The sequence below is a fragment of the Poecilia mexicana genome, unplaced genomic scaffold, assembly GCF_051168715.1.
Source record: "Poecilia mexicana isolate PSO_F unplaced genomic scaffold, ASM5116871v1 scaffold_11, whole genome shotgun sequence".
NCBI classification, from domain to species: domain Eukaryota; kingdom Metazoa; phylum Chordata; class Actinopteri; order Cyprinodontiformes; family Poeciliidae; genus Poecilia; species Poecilia mexicana.
In genome coordinates, this window is record NW_028263380.1 from 24,665,641 (window position 1) to 24,683,527 (window position 17,887).

Below are 17,887 nucleotides of genomic sequence, written 5' to 3' on the forward strand. Positions count from 1 at the left end.
AAACTCTCCAAACCTCATTCATCAATAAAACAAAAGCATATCAGGGACTTTCCAGGTCGGATCGGCCTATAAAGCCCAACCCACAATTACAACATTCTGATGCACATTAAATTAGTTTTGCTTTCATGTTCTGCAACAAAATGCTGCAAGGCAACTTAAAATAGACACACAAGAACCATCATAGATTTTTAAAGATGACCACAAAACAAGAACCTGAATTCTTATAAAGACTGGAAACCAAACCAGTTATATTATTGTTTATTTGAAGATGTTGTTGATTTTATGTCTTTATTATCGGCCATTTTGTGTTTGTTTCATATGTAAAATCCCATCCTAAAATGGCGGCTGTTAGGTAACTTTGTGTTTGCTTTAACCCACAGGAGGCACAAGCTGCTGATCAGAAACAGCAAAGAGATGAAACATTGTGTTTAAAGGAAGTCCTGATCGATTTCATATCAATGTTTTTGTCACAGGATCAAATGTTAGCAAATCTGAGATTTATCTTCAATAAAAAGAGGAAAGGCTTTGGCATAATCACTGTGGGCATTGTTATTTATAAAACAAATATTAAAGGAGATTTCCATAAAACTTCACAGATTAAACCAAATAAAAACTGTCATGATGGCCTCGGCCTCTCCCTCTCCGTTATGCGTTGGGCTCAAAAAAGCCCAACTCATAAAAACTGCATTCTGATGCTCGCCAACCAAACTAATTTCTATCATGATTTGCAGTAGCACACAAATAATCCAAAAGTCCAGGCAGCACAGATAGGCTGAAGGCCAGGAACGCAAAACTGGTAGCACTGGTATGAAACAATGACAGCTAGACAGCAGAAAAGACGTAAGACGGCAGCAAAGACAAGGAAACGAGGCACACAGGTGGATTTAATACACATGGAGACGATCAGGGAAACAAGGAACAGGTGCAATCAAGGGGTAGACAGAACAACACGGAGACTCAATTGACACAGAAACCAAAATAAACACAGAAAAATCAAACCCTCACACTTTCAGTTTCACATGTTGTTTGAATGCATTCAAGTAGCTTAAAAATACAAGAAATATACAGTTATGGTACTTTGTGGATTTCAGTTGTTTTCCTTATTATAATATTTTTTGGTTGTTGTTTCTTACCAGGTTCCAAAATTATTTAAATCCAAATACAACAGGCTTCAAACTGTCTTTATTCATTTAACTGAATAAGGCCAAATTTCTGTGGATTTAAATCTATTTCAACTAGAAATAACTTGTAATTGTTTTTAGTTTGACTGTGGAGGAATTTTGGTTTTATTTAGTTTCCTGTACTGTTCCAACTGATGTCTGGACTTTGACTGGGCCATTGCAACACCTTTGTTATTCACATAAAGTGTGACTCTTCACACTGGCATTGTGCTAACACATAACTCCTGCTTTCATTAACGTCTCTAAACTGATCACCAGTTCTTGGTAACTAATGTTCTCTAATATCTTGTAGAAACAACCTGGATGTGTGTAATCTTTTGCAAACACTTTACTTTTTTGATATTTGATGTATTTTTATACATATGTATCTGCAGAGTTGGTAAAAATCATTTTATGGTCCTGTAATGTAAAATTGTATAATTAAAACAGGTTGACTCTCTACTACTGTACGTTCAGTGTCGGCCATTCGGTGACTGAAATTTGAAACCATCATCATGAGATGGCGGCTGTCAGGCGGCGTCAGGCGGCGTCAGGCGGCGTTAGGCAGCGTTAGTTCAGGTTACCTTTCTGCTCGTTTTTACCTGCAGGTGGCAGAAGCTGCTGATGGGAAGCAGCCAAGAAAAACAATGAGTCACTGAGCCTGAGAGGAACCTGCTCATCGAAACGTCTGTGTTTTAAAGTCAGAGCAATTACGTTTCTTTAGATGACTTGGGACATTTTATTAATTTATATTAATGTAAAAACAGACTTTTATCCTCACAATCGAAATCAGTCCTTGCATTGTGGCTGAAACCACTTATAAAAGTAACTTAAACCAAGAAAAATTTGGGGTCAATATCATTTTGTTCAAATCAAGGATATTACATTTAAAAAATAAATCCTGAATTTTATATAGTAACTGTACACAGAATAGAACATACAGGTTTTTTTTACTGCAACTTTCTTCATCAAAAGTAACAGATACTTGTGTAAACATAAACTCTTAAAAACTGACATAGTTCAAACTTTATATAGTAACAATCACAAATGGAGATGACTGAGTTTAATGAAGAACATACAAACATAAACACAACTCAGAATCCCTCCAATAAATAATTATTGTTGCTATAAAAGACACGTGACTTTAGTCTCCATTTTGTGGACGGGTGGTTTTTGCAGCAAAATGGTGCCTATTGTTATCAAAGCTAAACTCCACCTGAGTTGATAAAGGCAGATGCTGGTTACTGTTTCTGACACAAACATGCAGGCAGGTTTCCAAACAGCCAGACTGAAAAAAAAAAAACGTTTACAGGAAATGGCTCTCCGGGTCAGCTCAGGCTACGAAGCCCAACCCATAAATACAGAAATGCTTTCGTTTTCACCCTCTGAGATAAAATGCAGTAAAAGATACAGTCAGGGGTTTTTTCACCATTTTCTAAAAATATCTAAATCTAACCACAATGGTGATAAAAAGAACAATAATTTTAATTTTTTTTATTAAACATAGATTAAGTAGCCCAGCTTGAGAATCCATCCATCCATCCATCCATCCATCCATCTTCTTCCTCTTATCCGGGGTCGGGTCGCGGGGTCAGCAGCTTCAGAAGCAAGAGAAAGGAGGTCCCGGGGCCTCCTCCCGGTGGGACATGAACTCCTCACCAAGGAGGCGTCCAGGAGGCATCCTGACCAGATGCCCGAGCCTCAACTGGCTCCCCTCGACGTGGAGGAGCAGCGGCTCTACTCTGAGTCCCTCCTGGATGACCGAGCTTCTCTCTCTAAGGGAGAGCCCAGCCACCCTGCGGAGGAAACCCATTTCGGCCGTTTGTATCCGTGATCTCGTTCTTTCGGTCATGACCCAAAGCTCATGACCATGACCATGAGGGTGGGAACGTAGATCGACCGGTAAATCGAGAGCTTCGGTTTTTCACTCAGCTCTCTCTTCACCACGACGGACCGGTACAGCGCCCGCTTCACGGCAGATGCTGCCCCAATCCGCCTGTCGATCTCCTGCTGTTTTAGCTCATTAATTAAAGTCTTCACAGAGTTATTGTAGACAAAATAGAAAAATGAAATGAAATATTTTTAAAATAACAAATTTAGGAGGAAAGAAATATTTCCAAATATTTTTTTCGAAACATACATCTTCTGATCGATCAATTACATTTTAATTGTATTAATATTAATAAATATTTACAGTAGGTTTAGTAACCTAGGGCAGTGTAAGCACCTCCAGTGATAATATAAACCATTTACTGTACATACACTGTATATCCAGATCAAATGGCCCAAACTCTTGAACAGCAGAGAAAAATGACATCAGAACAAGAAATAAAATGTCTTTATTGAAATATTTTTGTTCTGTATTGTGTGAAGTTACACAAGTGGGGGGCAGAATGCCCAGAAATTTTACTCATGTAAGAGAAGCATTACTACAAACTAATATTAATAATATAAGAATAAAATGTGTTTTAAAAGTTCACCTAGAAGTAATTATTTTACTAAAGTTACTACCCAGCTCTGCTCCAGAGACACGTCGGTCTGGACTCCATTTTGGCTCCACAGGTGTTGTGATAAGATGGCGCCGGTCGTTTTCTACGCTGAGCTCGATCTCAGTCGATGGGCAGAGATAATATTTTAAACTGACACAAATGAAAAAGCAGCTTTCCTCATTCCTGATTCACTGCCAAAAGGAAAGCAAGTTTGATCATCTGGGACTTTCCAGGTTAGACTGAACTATAAAACCCAAACCCGAGGCTCGCCACCAGAACTTCTTTCATTTTATACTCAGTAATTAAAAGCAGCAATGTACGTCAAAGTCCAAAATTATTCATACCCCTGCAGATTAAGTTTTATATACATAAAACTAGTTTGTTTCTGACAAGAAATGAGACTAGAATCTCTCAAAATAAAATGAAACAAAATTAAATACATCAAAATGTATCAGTTTCAATGAGCATTTTAATAAAAACTGACATGTAGAATAATTTTAGCATTAAATCTGTCCAACCCTAACTAGAATTATGTCCTTTTTTAATTTTACCATCTGTAATTTGACAATAATCTTTTATAATGATAATGACCTTGAAATCTCTAAGCTTTTCTCAATTTCTCTCTCACATTCAGGTCGTGAGTGGCCGAGTCACTCAGATCTAATTTACAATCAGCCGGAAGAAAAATATTTTTAAAATGAAGATTACTTTAAACCTAAATCAGCAACGGGTTAAATCACTTTGGCTTTACTGCAGCAACGGTGAACAGATTCTGGTGAATCCATAAAACCTGAATGATGATGGTTCTGGAGGGAAACCCAGAGATGTCACTGGACCTGAAGACAATAGACGGATGTCTTTATATAGTTAATATTGTCTTTATATAGTTAATATTGTCTTTATATAGTTAATATTGTTTTGAGGGGTTTCTTACAGCTGTTTTTGTTCTTACTTTTGTTCTGATTTGTGAAATAAATGTTGCCTGGAAATCATTTCTCTGTAGGTTTTAACTGACTAGAGAACAGATTTGGCAAAAATATTTTTAGAAATATGAAATAAAAAATAAGAAACAAATTTTAAACAAAGACATTCAGAAAAAAAAGCATTTCAGGTGTTGATTAATCTTTTATTTGAGACGTACCAACCCCAAAGCAACCTTTGGCCATTCTGATTATAAATGAAGATTTATAGCAACAATATTCACCTGTTGGGTCAATAATTTCCCAGAACATGAATCAGAAAATTAGACCATGAACGTAGATCTGACAAAAGATACTTTCATTTCATGATGACATCAACAATCCTTTAAATAAATAAAAGGTTTTAAAAACATCTTTAATGTCTGTACAAAACTATCTAAATTCACTATATACAAAAATATCTATTATACGGCAGGCATAGAAAACGCTGATGTGACTTGACATTAGGTTACAGTTTCAGTAGAGATAATTTACAGCAGTTCACTCTGGTGAGTTTGTCTCATCAAACAGCTCATTTATCAGTTTACTGTAGCTCCCCTGCAGCTCCATCAGCTCCTGGTGGGTCCCTTTCTCCTCCACTTTACCTCCTTTAACCACAACTATCTGATCCGCATTCTGGATGGTCTTCAGTCTGTGAGCGATCACTAGCAGGGTCTGGTTGGGGCAGCTGGCCAGGCCCTGAAGAACCTGCACAGACAATGACAAGTAAACAATTTAGTCAACAAATATCATTTTAATTTTTTGTACACAGCATTTCAGAAGCATTTAGTCTATTTTCTTTATAAATTCCCCCAAAAAGATATTTCACAGGTTCATTATATGAATAGCTCAACTTATGTAACAGATTATATTTGCAAAATCAGTGTGTCATATTTTAAGTTTTATGGTTAAAAATGGTTTCAGAAGGTAAAACAAAAAAAATTAAATAAAAAATCCGTTTTAAAATTTTTATATCATCAAAAGAAAAATCCATCCACACCAACATGGCCCTATGAAGGAATAAAATTCCTGTAAATCAGAACATACCTTGTTTTCACTCTCAGCATCCAGAGAGCTGGTTATTTCATCCAGAATGATGATCTTCGGCTCTCTGACCAGAGCCCGGGCGATGCCGATCCGCTGCCTCTCACTCTTAGCCAACTGGCCACCACTCTCACCAACCTCTGTTAAAGTAAAAAAGATCAATTATAACTGAGATTTATCTATTTAATGTCAAAAACCAAACAAATGAAAAAATATTAAATGTCACTAATCCTTCAAACAATGTATACATGCTCAGAAATTATGTTTTACTCTTTACATCTTGATCATTCAGTTTCTTTTTGTTTCTTATTTTCATGATTAACTACCATTAAATATAAAAGACTCTTGCTTGCACTCAGCCATGTAAACAGGATGAGAGATGAAGTCAGACCGGTTTACCTGTGTCGTAGCCTTTCTCTAGTTGGTGAATAAATTCGTGGGCGTTGGCTTTTTGTGCTGCTTCCTCGATCTTCTCTAGTGAACAGTCAGTGAGTCCGTAGGTGATGTTATCTCTGATGGATCCAGAGAACAGGACAGGCTCCTGGCTCACCACTGCAATCTGTTACATAGACTCTCATCAGATTATATGAATAACATTACACATTTATTCCCAGCATAATTTCAAAATAATGTAAAGCAAAAATAAAAAGAAATCAAAGTCAGAGAAGAGCACCTCACTGATTAAATACCTTCTTGTGGAAGAAGTGGTGATCGTAGGATTTCAGCGGTTGTCCATCCAGTAATATTTCTCCGTCTTGAGGCTCATATAATCGCTGTAAGAGACTCACACAGGTGCTTTTTCCTTCTCCAGATGGACCAACCAGAGCGGTCACCTGGCCTGGCTTCAACTCCAGGCTAAAATCCTGAGGCCAAAACAGAGGCCATGAGAATCACAAAGTACAACTGAAATATTTGAAATTAAACTATATATATTTCTTTTATCAGCTGTGTTAAAGTGGCCACATGACTTTCTCAGCTAAAACCATAGTTTTTCTCACCTGCAGTACAGTTTTTCCAGGGTTCGAAGGATAAGCGAAGTTCAGACCACAGTAGTTGATCCGTCCTTCCAGCTGATCTGGTTTCAGTTTTCCATCTGTGCTGATCTGAGGTTTTCTGTCCAAGTACTCAAACACTTTCCCAGCAGCCATCACAGAGTTCAGCATGTCACCGAAGATGTAAGTAAGAGTCTGGAAGATAACAACTCTATTATACAATCTGGTGTTAAATGTGCTTTAAAGACAAAGCATGGGCCACAAATCTCTTAGAATAGATCATCTATTAGTTATAAAATTGTTTCAGCTTACGTGATAGTTACAGAAGATAGCTCAAAATTATTGTTTGAATGAACCTCTGCACTTCAAAACAATCATATCGTAGAAAGGATGCATCTATACGGCATAGTGCATGTGCTAGCTTATTAAACAGATGTGATATTCAAGAGACATATTGTATGAAATATTTTTCCAACAAAGCATTTTAAATAGTTTGTGACCACAACATAAAAACTGTACCAATACAATGGGGCTACATTTTTTGTCAGTTATATTTATACATTAAATATAATATTTAAACATTAAAGCAGTTTCTAAGTATATCAGATATATTATCATAAATACCAGCTCGTAGCTCTATGAAACACCCACCCTGATGTTGTCTCCCAGGTCTGACTGGTAGATAATGAAGGAAACCAGGTTTCCAGTGGTCATCTGTCCCAACTGGATGAAGAGTCTGCCATAGTACAAAATGAAGACCTGCATTCCCAAACCTGTCAACTACAGACACACATCAACAGTATATGTCAGATAAGCAGACCTGCAAGCTGTGTTATATTCTAAGATACATGAAAACAAACTTCTTACCCTCCGTGCTAGCAAGTAAATAGCCCTAACAATGTCACGACGATTCTTCAGTGACTGCGTTTCTGTTAATCGTTTATCATAACGATCAGCTTCATGCTTCTCTGTGTTGAAACTTCGAACCACACGGATACCAAAGACAACTTCGTTTGCAGAGTCATTTGTACGAGCCATTGAGTCCTGCATTTCCTGGGACAACCTCTGAGGAGAGAATGAAGTTGGAGAAAAGACCCTGTGTTTGAGTAAGAAATAAAATATTGATATTTACATATGTTACAATAAATAATGATACAACATAATTATATATTTTTTTAAACTTCCAACTAAGACTCATTTCAGAATGACTTATTATCACCATTATCACCATTATAACATGGTGTAAAACAACAAAGTGATTTAATCTGACATTCTTTGTTCATTAAAGTGGCCCCACCACAATCTGAACTATCTGCACTATAATTTGCTGAATACAATTCAGAACCAGTTAGACAGTAGTGTGGAATCATGTTTAATCTTCTGTTACTATTCTTTAAAATCAATTGGATCCACATATTTGTTCTGCAACAAAGATTCTTAATCTTTCATACTTGTCCCCAAACTGTAATTACAGCAGTGAGTCTATACATTCATCCATTCATGCAAAAATAGTACCTTTCAGGAATGAAAGACACTGATATTAAAGATAAATATTTTTCTTTTAATATTTTTTTGCTTCTTAGAAATCTGCATCAGTACTAAACACTAAAATGTATTATACAGTGTGATCTACTGTGCTGATTAACATGGATAATGTATAAAAGGCAGTAGATCTAATAATACTTCTTAACATCTTGCTTTTACCTGGTAGTGAGTGTCATAGATGTTCTGTATAAGTCCAGTGATGGGGGTTTCCATCAGTACCAGGAATGTGAGCTTCCATGACAGACTCATCATCAGGGAGATCATCCCCATCGTCTTCATAAATGTCCTCAGCAGCACATTAACATTCAGACACACTGTCCTTCCTGTCAGATTGGTGTCTCTAGACAACCTGGACGTGATTTCACCTGTAGCAGAAATTAAGAGCCTTTTGTCATATCAAACTGTTCTATCCTATGATGTTATATGCATATGGTGGTTTATCATTTGACAGGATTACCTGTTTTTACAGATTCAAAGAATCCAATCTCTTGCTTGGTCAAAGCATCAAACAATTTAACTTTGATTCTGCATGCAAATGAATTGATGGCACAAATTAAGAGGCCCCCTCTGCAGCCAGCACTGATAGAGCTGATCAATGAAACAGAAACAGAGGCTGAGTTAGACATTACACAGATGCATGGGGAGAGTGGATTTGGTGAGGAAGCATTGTTTAATACCTTCCTATAGAATAAATCCCCATGAAGAGGAGGGCTTTGAGGAATTCACTTTGTTTGTAGTGACTTCCCAAGATGTCAATGACTCTGCCTGTGTAGAATGGGATGAACATGTCACCTGAGAAGAAACAAACATGTTTATTTTCATAAGAAAAACATTTTTAGCAAAAATATGTCAGTATGTACAACAACAAACAAGCTAGGGAAAAATGAAGCTCTACACATTGTCAGTAGTTTTAAAACTATGAAACACACACACACACACACACACACACACGCGCACAAATATATAACTTTTGCACATTTTGTAGCGTATCTGAAAGTAGAATAATCTGCTCTTGGCTTACAGAAAACTGCCAGCGACAGGAACACAAAGCCTCCGAACAGCTTGGGATAGTCGGGTTTGAAGAGATGGACAACCCTCATGAACAGAACCCTGGACTTCTGTTTCTGGGCTTTACTCCCAGCCTCCTCGTCGCTGTCCGGGATGGTGATCTCCCAGAACAGCGCCGCTCCGAGCGACGCTCCGGCGAACATCAGCCAGCAGCGAATATCCGCCACCGGCCCACATGGGCTCTCCTCCCGGTACAGAACCCTGGTTCCGGTCTCGTACACCGCTGGAAGCAGACTGTAGGCTGTTATGAACCGGATCAGCAGCGGGCTCGGGTCTCCCAGAACCAGCAGAGTTGTAATAGTTACTGCTGACCATCGTAGAGCTGCTGAAAGCCACAGATGCGCAAAAAGCCCCAAAACGTTGTGAATCCCAGCAAATCCTGATGCGTAAAATAAAGAAAGATCAACGCAAACTACTAAAGTTAAAGCGAAGACTTTGTGAATTGTTGTTCGGTCTTTTCCTGCCATGTTTCAGCTGCAGCCGTCCTCATATGACCTGCTCTGCTGTGTAACTAAAACGTTTTTGCTCTCTGTGCTTTCAGTTTCATTTTCTAGTAAGTTTAGGGGTTTCCCTGCAGTGAAGGGCTGAATAATGAAGGGCACCAACTAATTATGTTTCTTCTGAATGCAGTCACAATTAAACTGTCCAGATTTGCAGAACTATAAATATATAATTTCTTAGCAGCTTTTGTAATATTTAATAAAGATGGGAGTTCAAACTTAACATACTAACAATACAACACTGCTTCATGTATCTGTTTCATATGTCCATTAAGTATACCTTGGCATGTTTGGGTGACATTTTATAGCCTGCTAAATTCAGTAAAATAAAATAGAAGCCAACCCCAAAATAGGAAAGGTTTTAGACAAAGCCCAATAGAAGAGGAAAATGGTCATAAACAATAAAAAGTACACAGATGAAAATTACGAAATTAAGAATAATAATGTGGTGAAGCTATTTAAATACAGTTTACAAATATTTTATTTTGAATACTAGCTTTTAACAAACTCAAAAGAAGTAGATGATCAAGTTCAGCTTTAACATCTCTTCAGTGAAATACTACACCAACTTAAATCCATTTTTCTCTCCTTACTAAACTAATCAAATAAACTAAATAGTTCATAAAATCAAATGAGATACATTTGTTTTAATGAATAAAGAGATGAGAATGAATTTTATTTTTTATTATTATAATGAATGTCAACAATACAGTTATTGCCGAGAATGACAGCTGTATCACTGATCAAAGAAAGTGGGCAGGTCATTTCCCAGAATGACTTTCTCCTCTGTGTTGTGTTCATCAATGGTGACCAAGTAGGCCACCCCCCCGCTGGAACCGTCACGGTTCATGGCCAAAGCAAGAGCTGGAGGAAGAGAGAAAAAAAAATAAAAAGCAATTTGACAGGTGAGAAAACAAAGCGACTATACATTCAATATGTAGTTTATACATCTCAAACTGTTATAATTATAAAATGAAAATACATTTTTTGTAACAGTGACAGTAATAACTTACTGTTAACCACAAACTGCTGGCATTCCTCCTTGCTCATTCCTTTTCGATACTCAGCATCAACAAATCCATAAACATAAGAGCTGCCTGAGCCGCCAACAGCAAAAGGCTGTCTGGTCAGGAGACCTTTCATGGTTGCAAAAACCTGTAAAATAAAGAAAAACAAACAAAAAAGAACTAGATAAATGATAAAATGAAGGTGACTGGGTATGTGAAACATAAGTAGTGGTATTACAATTCATGTTGTAGCAAATGCCATAAGATCACCAACCTGTCCTCCATCTTTTCTGTCCCATCCTGCAACAATGAGATGAGCTGACAGTTCCTCCTTGTATTTGTATGAAATGTTCCTCACCAGAGTGGCAGCTGATCGAACCTTCGGGTCCTCACCTATTTCCATACTGACAAATGAAACAATGACTTTTACAGTATAATGTTTAGCATGTGGAACTAAAATATACTTTTAGAAACAAAACAAGGTATATGCATTAGTTTCTGACACCACCATCTAAATGTTGCAGTAAAAAACCTCGTATTCCAACTAGGGCTGGGTGGTATGAGAAAAGGTGTGCCGATCGATCGGTCACCGATCATAATCGGGCCGATTTTCGTGAAAAAGTGCATGATCGGTGATCATTGTCTCTTTTACCGATACCGATCAACTACTTCTCATTTCGCAGCCTGCCTGTGCAGCTGGTCTCCTCTTTCCTTCACTCTGCGCAAACGCGCAACAACAAATCTTAAGCGATGTGCAACTATAACGCACTGAGTGAATGGGGAAGTTTGCTGCGTGTTGCTGCGGAAAATTGAAGCAGGTCAAAATGCATCAACACAACGAAGCTAATACGACATAAAAACAGTGTCATACTTGACGGAGTTTGGCTACATCGAGGCTCACTGCAGTAAAAAAGACATACGGAGGATCAGACAGCAGGTAAAGCAGCGCACAGCAACAAACACTCATCCAGATTAGCATGACGGTCAGAAAGCTAAACAAATAACCCACAAAATTATTTGTCTTCGTGCTGCGATGTCAGATGCTGGTTCTGCTCTCGCTGTTGAACCGCTGCTACGCTACAGGTAGTAATATTTGACAGACGGAGCTTCGCTTCTGCTCCATCTGGTAGTGACTCTCACCGAACCCCTGCTTAAAGCTGCAGCATCAAACTTAAAAAAATAAATTTTACCTACGTATTAAAACTTCCGCTGTCCTAACATGAGACAAATAATCTCTGAAAAAATAATCGATCTCCTCCCTGTTCTGCATAATTACTCCGCTCAGTCAGAAACAGCCAATCAGAACTAGCCGTAATCAGCTAGCCGCCATGCTAACAGGAAGTTTTCATTCAGTAACTCTGGATTGTTTATTGTAATGGATCCTGTATTTGCCTTTGAATGTTAAGTTTTATACTTGAACTTTTTGGCAATGTTGAGAGGTTTTATGCCTTCATATGTTTTCAGTCTGTTAAAGATAGTATTACCAATAGCAGTACAATTTGCACAATGCCTGTTTTTTTAGTTTTCTTCTTGGAAAAAGTTATTAAAAACAAGTTTTTGTCTAAATTAAGGTGAATTCATGGTTCCTTTTTCCACATAATGTAACCGGTAGGGTTTATGATAAAAAATAAATAAATAATAATTATGTGATCGGTATTGGTGATCGGTATCGGTGTATCGGCCATCATGGGTGATCGGTATCGGTATCGGCAGGAAAAAAACCTGATCGGCACATCTCTACTCTATATATTTTTGCTATATTGTGATACACAATATATATCACGATATTCTTAAATGAGATTAAAAATGTTATTTTAAACTATAGACTCCTTGCAGCACGATGTCATCATGCATGTTGCCGCCCCTGCTTCCTTGCTAGACTTAAAGCTCATATGAAAGAAGAAGGATGCAGTGTTTTGCTATGAACTGGCTACACTAAGACTAGATAATAAGGTCAGAAAAGTTTTAAATAAGAAAAAAAATAGTGAGGGAGAAGGAAGTGTCAGTTGTTTCCTTGACTTTGACAAACTTAACAAATAGATGTCATGTGGAATAAGCTGTGTTTTTGTCTAACTTAGAAATAAAACGGCGACATACACACAAACTGACAGAGTATCAGTAAAGCAGGTGTTTAAATAAGCTAATCAACAATGGCTATGTTAGCATGGCTATGTTAGCATGGCTAATAGCAGCGGTGGCTAATCAACCACAGTGATCACTTATTAATAATCGCAAAATACACATCAAGTCTAAAAGCATAAACCTGTAACAAACTGAATGTTCTGCTCTAAGTTTGAATGTTTTTGGCGCTGAATCTTGATACATAAAGTTGCATTCTTGTCAGTTGCTATGGCAACGAGTCTACATGTAGCGTAAAGTCGACAGAAAGCGAGAAAAGAGAATGATAAGTTTTGAGTTATCTTTCCCATTGCACAGCACTAAATGAATCATACCTGCGTCTCCAGGTTTCACTTTAACTGACTAGTTCTGCCGCGGTGGCGCGGCTATGAACAGCATGTAAAAGAATAGTCTGATTAGGCGGTGAAATAAATCTGTGGTTCAACCTTTTGTGGCAATAGTTTGATAACATGTTTTGCCAATAACCTCAATTTGTTCGACATCCTCCATATAAAATCCAAACTACTGCCAAATTATTGATCCAGCGCTGTTTCTCTTCGGAACTAAACAGTTTATCTGATTCCTCTTCAGTTACCGTCTCATTCACGGCTCGCCTCAAACTCTCACTGTCACCATGTTGTTTTCTCCACGCAACGTGATTGGTAGAAAATTTTCAGGTTGAGAGGGGGGAGAGACTAGTGATCCATTCATAAGGTGTCGGATAAACCATACTCGCAGTGAATTTGACAGCGAAAATGTATTATTTGAACAATTTATAATCGGTGGTTGCGATATAGCCATTTTGACTATCGTATATTAAAAATATCTCAATACATCGAGTATACTTGATATATCCCCGAGCCCTAATAGACCCTTTTCACATGACGTCACACAACTTCCGTTTTGGCTCGAAGCTGTGTATCCTTAGTTCCGGTGTACATAGTAAGTAATGATAAAGTTGTCTATTTCATATATATATATATATATATATATATATATATATTGACAGCATATGTTGATCAGACAGAACACCGGAGCATGGAGTTTACACAGTCTCTAAAACATTTGCCTAAAATAAGATTTGAAGATATATCACGATTTGCAAACCAATTTTCTCTGACAACAAAATCTAAATTAGACAAAGGCTAGAAATTCTTCACCGAACAATACCTGTTTTACTATGAAGGTAGGTATTTTTGTTTTGCGTAACCGTTAGCTTAGCATTAGTGAATTTTGTTAGCTAGCTAACTACGTGACATAACTGTTCCTTAACCAGAACTTTTTACTGTTTTTGAACTATAACGTTTTAGGCTCTAATCTTGATCAGATTCTTAAATTATAGACTGGAGTTGCCACTCATCCCATAAAATAGGGGTTTGTTTGTTATAAGCAGAGATGTCCGGTGCCGCCGCTGCTTTGTAATGCCTTCCTCTAATCGGACCACTTTTTCGGTAACGAATAATCTAACGAGTTCGTATTTCAAATCCAGTAATCAGATTAAAGTTATTTATCCAAATCACTGCGCATTAATATTTTCTTTTGTATTTATTTTTATTCCTTCTGTGCGTCTTTGGGAGAGACTCTGTGACAGCAGCGACAGAAACATGAACAGAGCATGGAGATGCGCATTTTGTTGCTGGAAAAACAGAAATGTCGTCAAGCCCAACTGTTATTTGTGGCTTTTGTCTTGTTTTTTCTAAACTCATAAAAAATAATGATTCACCGGTCGCGTTTTTTGGGGGACTTGTGTTTGAACGTGAAGTTGCTCATTTGAGCTTGGAAATGAGCAGAGATACATAATCAGCCCCAGAATATTTAAAATACTATTCTAAACAATGTTGTTGGAAGCTGTCCTTTATTTTCCATTAATACAGAAAATAAACCTCTAAACGTTACACCACTGACAGGCGGCGGTGTATATGTTTCCTAACTGTGGCTAAAGCTGATGCTAGCTGGTTTACTCTCCGATCGGAGGCTGGTTCCTTTGAATACAGTTGGAGAATGGTAAACTGACAATGACTAATAACGGTTATCTAACACGTAAACACTGTTTTATAAAACACAGAAAGTGAACATCTAAACGTTACAGCACTGACAGAGAGTATATTTTTTCCTAAATGTGGCTAAAGCTGCTGCTAGGTGGTTTACTCTCCGTTCGGAGGCTGTTTATTTTATACACAGTTAGAGAATGGTGGATTGACAATCTAACACTTAAATGCTGTTATTATTAAACTTACCTTTTATTATATCCTTAAGATTATGAGAATGCGGGAATTTTTCAGCTTGGTTCCCAAGGCAAAATCACACCGGAAGTAAAGATACCCAGTTTTGAGTTATGGCGGCCATTGTTTGACGTCACTGTGAAAAGGGTCTATTCAAAGTGTACCACAAGACGCAGTGGTACACTATATCAGCCATCTGGTTATGGTGTTCCATGTATTTCTCTTCTGTCAGTATTTTGCACCCTGCTATAAGATGCTAGATTATTTTTCTGAACCTTTCTGCACAGTACCATGCCAGACTTTGCCTGGTATGGTAGATCTGGGCCTCTATTGCTCTGGTGCTCAAGGTCTGCTCCTGCACTGCCATAATCAGTGTTTCTGTGCTGTTCTTAAAACCTGCCCTCTCTTGCTACTGGTAGGACTTGGTCGTATCAGCCACTTGAGTGTATGGTACTTTCCATGGAGGGGCTTTTCGTTGCTAATTCTCTTCTGGTTTCCATTGTCTCAGGCACTGAATGGGACAGAATCCATGGCGAGAAGCTTTTGTGTTTTAACATTTGTGGTCTGAATTTCCTCATTTGATCTGATCACTGGTACATATGCCAGATTTGATCTAGACCATCTATTTTAAACTTAGTAGCACCCAAGTTTTTCCTCACATATTGTTCTAAAATCCACAATACATGCAAGCAGTTTGTTTTTTATGACAAATAAGCCTCAGTCTAGCAAGACGAAGGATGTCAAACTACAATCATCCTTTGATTTTTATGTGAATGGAGACATGGTGAGTATTTTGCTATAACAACATCAATACTTCTCTGTTTAGGCCATTTGTATGTATGTTTAAAAATGAGTAGCATTTACCTGTGGACATCTAGCTGGTAGTTGACTGCCTCAGCAATTGTTTGAGCATCTGCTGCAGATCCTGACAGTGCACAGTATATCTTATCATGAAGTGGAGACAGTTTATTCATCACCCTGTTAACCACCGACTCCCTGGATGATGAGATGAGATAAAAGCAGCAGATATTAAATATTACTAGAATATAATCTGTTAAAATTGAGAAGATTATTTTCTCATATTCTTTTAAGTACCTAAAGAGCTAATATTCCAACATTTTTTGAAAAGTAAATCAATTAGGCTTGGTTGGCCATTAAATTGGCCAACCAACAGAAAGGATCCCTGTGGTTTTATCAAGAGGAAAATTTGAAACAACAGAGCCAACAATGCAGATGACCTGAAAGGCATTTTGGGATTATACTGCATCTCAGCAGATCTACAGGCTGACAGACTCTGTGCTACACCTCATTGTTGCAGTAATTAATCAAAAGGAGGCTCTATGGTAAATGGCTTCAAACTATTTGGATATTAGGCTTTCATTAAGTTGGGCCATATTTTAGAAAGGGCTCACAAGGACCCAATTTTCTGGGGGCCTCACAGATGTTTTAATGAATGTTTTGCAAAAAATTGCACTTTATATAAAGTTCATAGGTCCAGATATGGAGAGTTGCATAAATATTTTGGAACTTTTGTAAATATAAACAATACTCAAGTATTTGAAAATTATGAAGTTATATTAAAAATCTTTTAGGAACAACATAGAACTCCTGGGTAGAGGAGATACTAAGTCAGTTGATGCCTACTGATGTATAGGACTATTCAATCCTATACTATCATTTTTATTAAATATGTTTTCCTTAGTGGACAGGGCGCCAAAATTATCTCCAGCGCAGTGACCCACATCCTTGTAAATCTGGCTCTGGCTGCAAGCCATTAAAATAACAGTAATCATAAAAATAAGAATTAAAGCAGTGTGCAATGTACTTCTAATACAAATTATTTCAGTTAAATTTCCAAATTAAGTAAGCTTTTCAGTGATATTTACTGAGATGCACCTGCCTTCATTCTCATGATCATGAGCTCTAACTCACCCAGCAGACACTCTGGAGTCAGACCCTAATACGACCCCTCCATTGAACTCTATGGCAATGATGGTTGTCTGGAATCAGAAAAAAGAGCAAGTGTTCAACAAGGAATGTCACTTTATTGTAGCTGTAGCTTTACTGTAATGGATGCAGATGTAGTACAAAAACAAAGTGAGTTTTTAACCCCTGCTCCTCCCTACGTCTCTATTCCTAAATGTTTCTGCTGAAAATCCTGCTCCACTGACTGTTCTGCAAATGCTTACAGATGTGTGAGAAAAAATGCTCTACGTTCACATGACATGGTGGTGCCTGTATGAGAAACAAATACCCGAACTACATATGGCGAAGGGCTGTTGAAAAGCCTAAGTGGGGTTAAAATGCGTAAAACGAGCAGCTCACTTTGCCTTTAACAAAGCCTCTCAAATATAGGCTATTAAAAGTCGTTTACTTACTCCAGTCTTCACTTCTTCGGACAACCACTGTGGCTCCGTTTCTCCCAACATGGCAGACTGTCTTTTTAACGACGACGTCGGACTTAAATTAGTGTAACTTACCAGAAGCTGACACTCACACTGAGTCCGTTTGCAGCGGTTCGCTTGTTTTAGAATATTATATGTAACGCTCAAAAGTGCCTAGCAATTGAAGTCACACACCATTCCATTATTAGAACATCAGACAGACTCCATTTTTTTCCTGCGCTAAAACGAAATTGAAAGTTAAACAGTTCTCCTTTGTAATACGTACAACAGTCAGCACTCCCTTAGGATTAATGTGCAGGACGTAGAAGAGTTTGCAGAATTTAGTACATAAAATACATAAATTCTCTCAAAAATTTAATATTTTTTGCTTATTTAAGA

General features: G+C 37.7%; 2 protein-coding genes across 2 annotated transcripts; both read right to left on the minus strand.

Moving 5' to 3' along the window:
* Window positions 1-4,754: 4,754 nt before the first annotated feature.
* Window positions 4,755-9,770, minus strand: tap2a (transporter associated with antigen processing, subunit type a). Its single transcript, XM_088010462.1, has 11 exons — window positions 9,211-9,770; window positions 8,867-8,981; window positions 8,647-8,777; window positions 8,349-8,554; window positions 7,512-7,709; window positions 7,296-7,424; window positions 6,651-6,839; window positions 6,342-6,515; window positions 6,052-6,211; window positions 5,656-5,792; window positions 4,755-5,316 (listed from the first exon to the last, which is right to left on the minus strand). Exons 1-11 carry the CDS (start codon window positions 9,722-9,724, stop codon window positions 5,110-5,112), a joined length of 2,160 nt encoding a protein of 719 aa, XP_087866588.1. The 5' UTR covers window positions 9,725-9,770; the 3' UTR covers window positions 4,755-5,109.
* Window positions 9,771-10,426: 656 nt separating this feature from the next.
* Window positions 10,427-17,739, minus strand: psmb9a (proteasome 20S subunit beta 9a). The gene is made up of 6 exons (XM_088010466.1): window positions 17,483-17,739; window positions 17,037-17,104; window positions 15,969-16,100; window positions 11,039-11,168; window positions 10,771-10,912; window positions 10,427-10,621 (listed from the first exon to the last, which is right to left on the minus strand). Exons 1-6 carry the CDS (start codon window positions 17,531-17,533, stop codon window positions 10,494-10,496), a joined length of 651 nt encoding a protein of 216 aa, XP_087866592.1. The 5' UTR covers window positions 17,534-17,739; the 3' UTR covers window positions 10,427-10,493.
* Window positions 17,740-17,887: the final 148 nt, after the last annotated feature.

Coding starts and splice junctions, on each gene's coding strand:
- tap2a (XM_088010462.1), bottom strand. CDS start 9,724: ATGGCAGGAAAAGACCGAACAACAATTCACAAAGTCTTCGCTTTAACT. Junction 8,778..8,866: donor GGGATTTATTCTATAGGAAG/GTATTAAACAAT, acceptor TTCATTGATCAG/CTCTATCAGTGCTGGCTGCA. Junction 5,793..6,051: donor AGAGAAAGGCTACGACACAG/GTAAACCGGTCT, acceptor TTACTTTAACAG/AGGTTGGTGAGAGTGGTGGC.
- psmb9a (XM_088010466.1), bottom strand. CDS start 17,533: ATGTTGGGAGAAACGGAGCCACAGTGGTTGTCCGAAGAAGTGAAGACT. Junction 16,101..17,036: donor GACTCCAGAGTGTCTGCTGG/GTGAGTTAGAGC, acceptor CTCATCATCCAG/GGAGTCGGTGGTTAACAGGG. Junction 10,913..11,038: donor ACAGAAAAGATGGAGGACAG/GTTGGTGATCTT, acceptor TTTATTTTACAG/GTTTTTGCAACCATGAAAGG.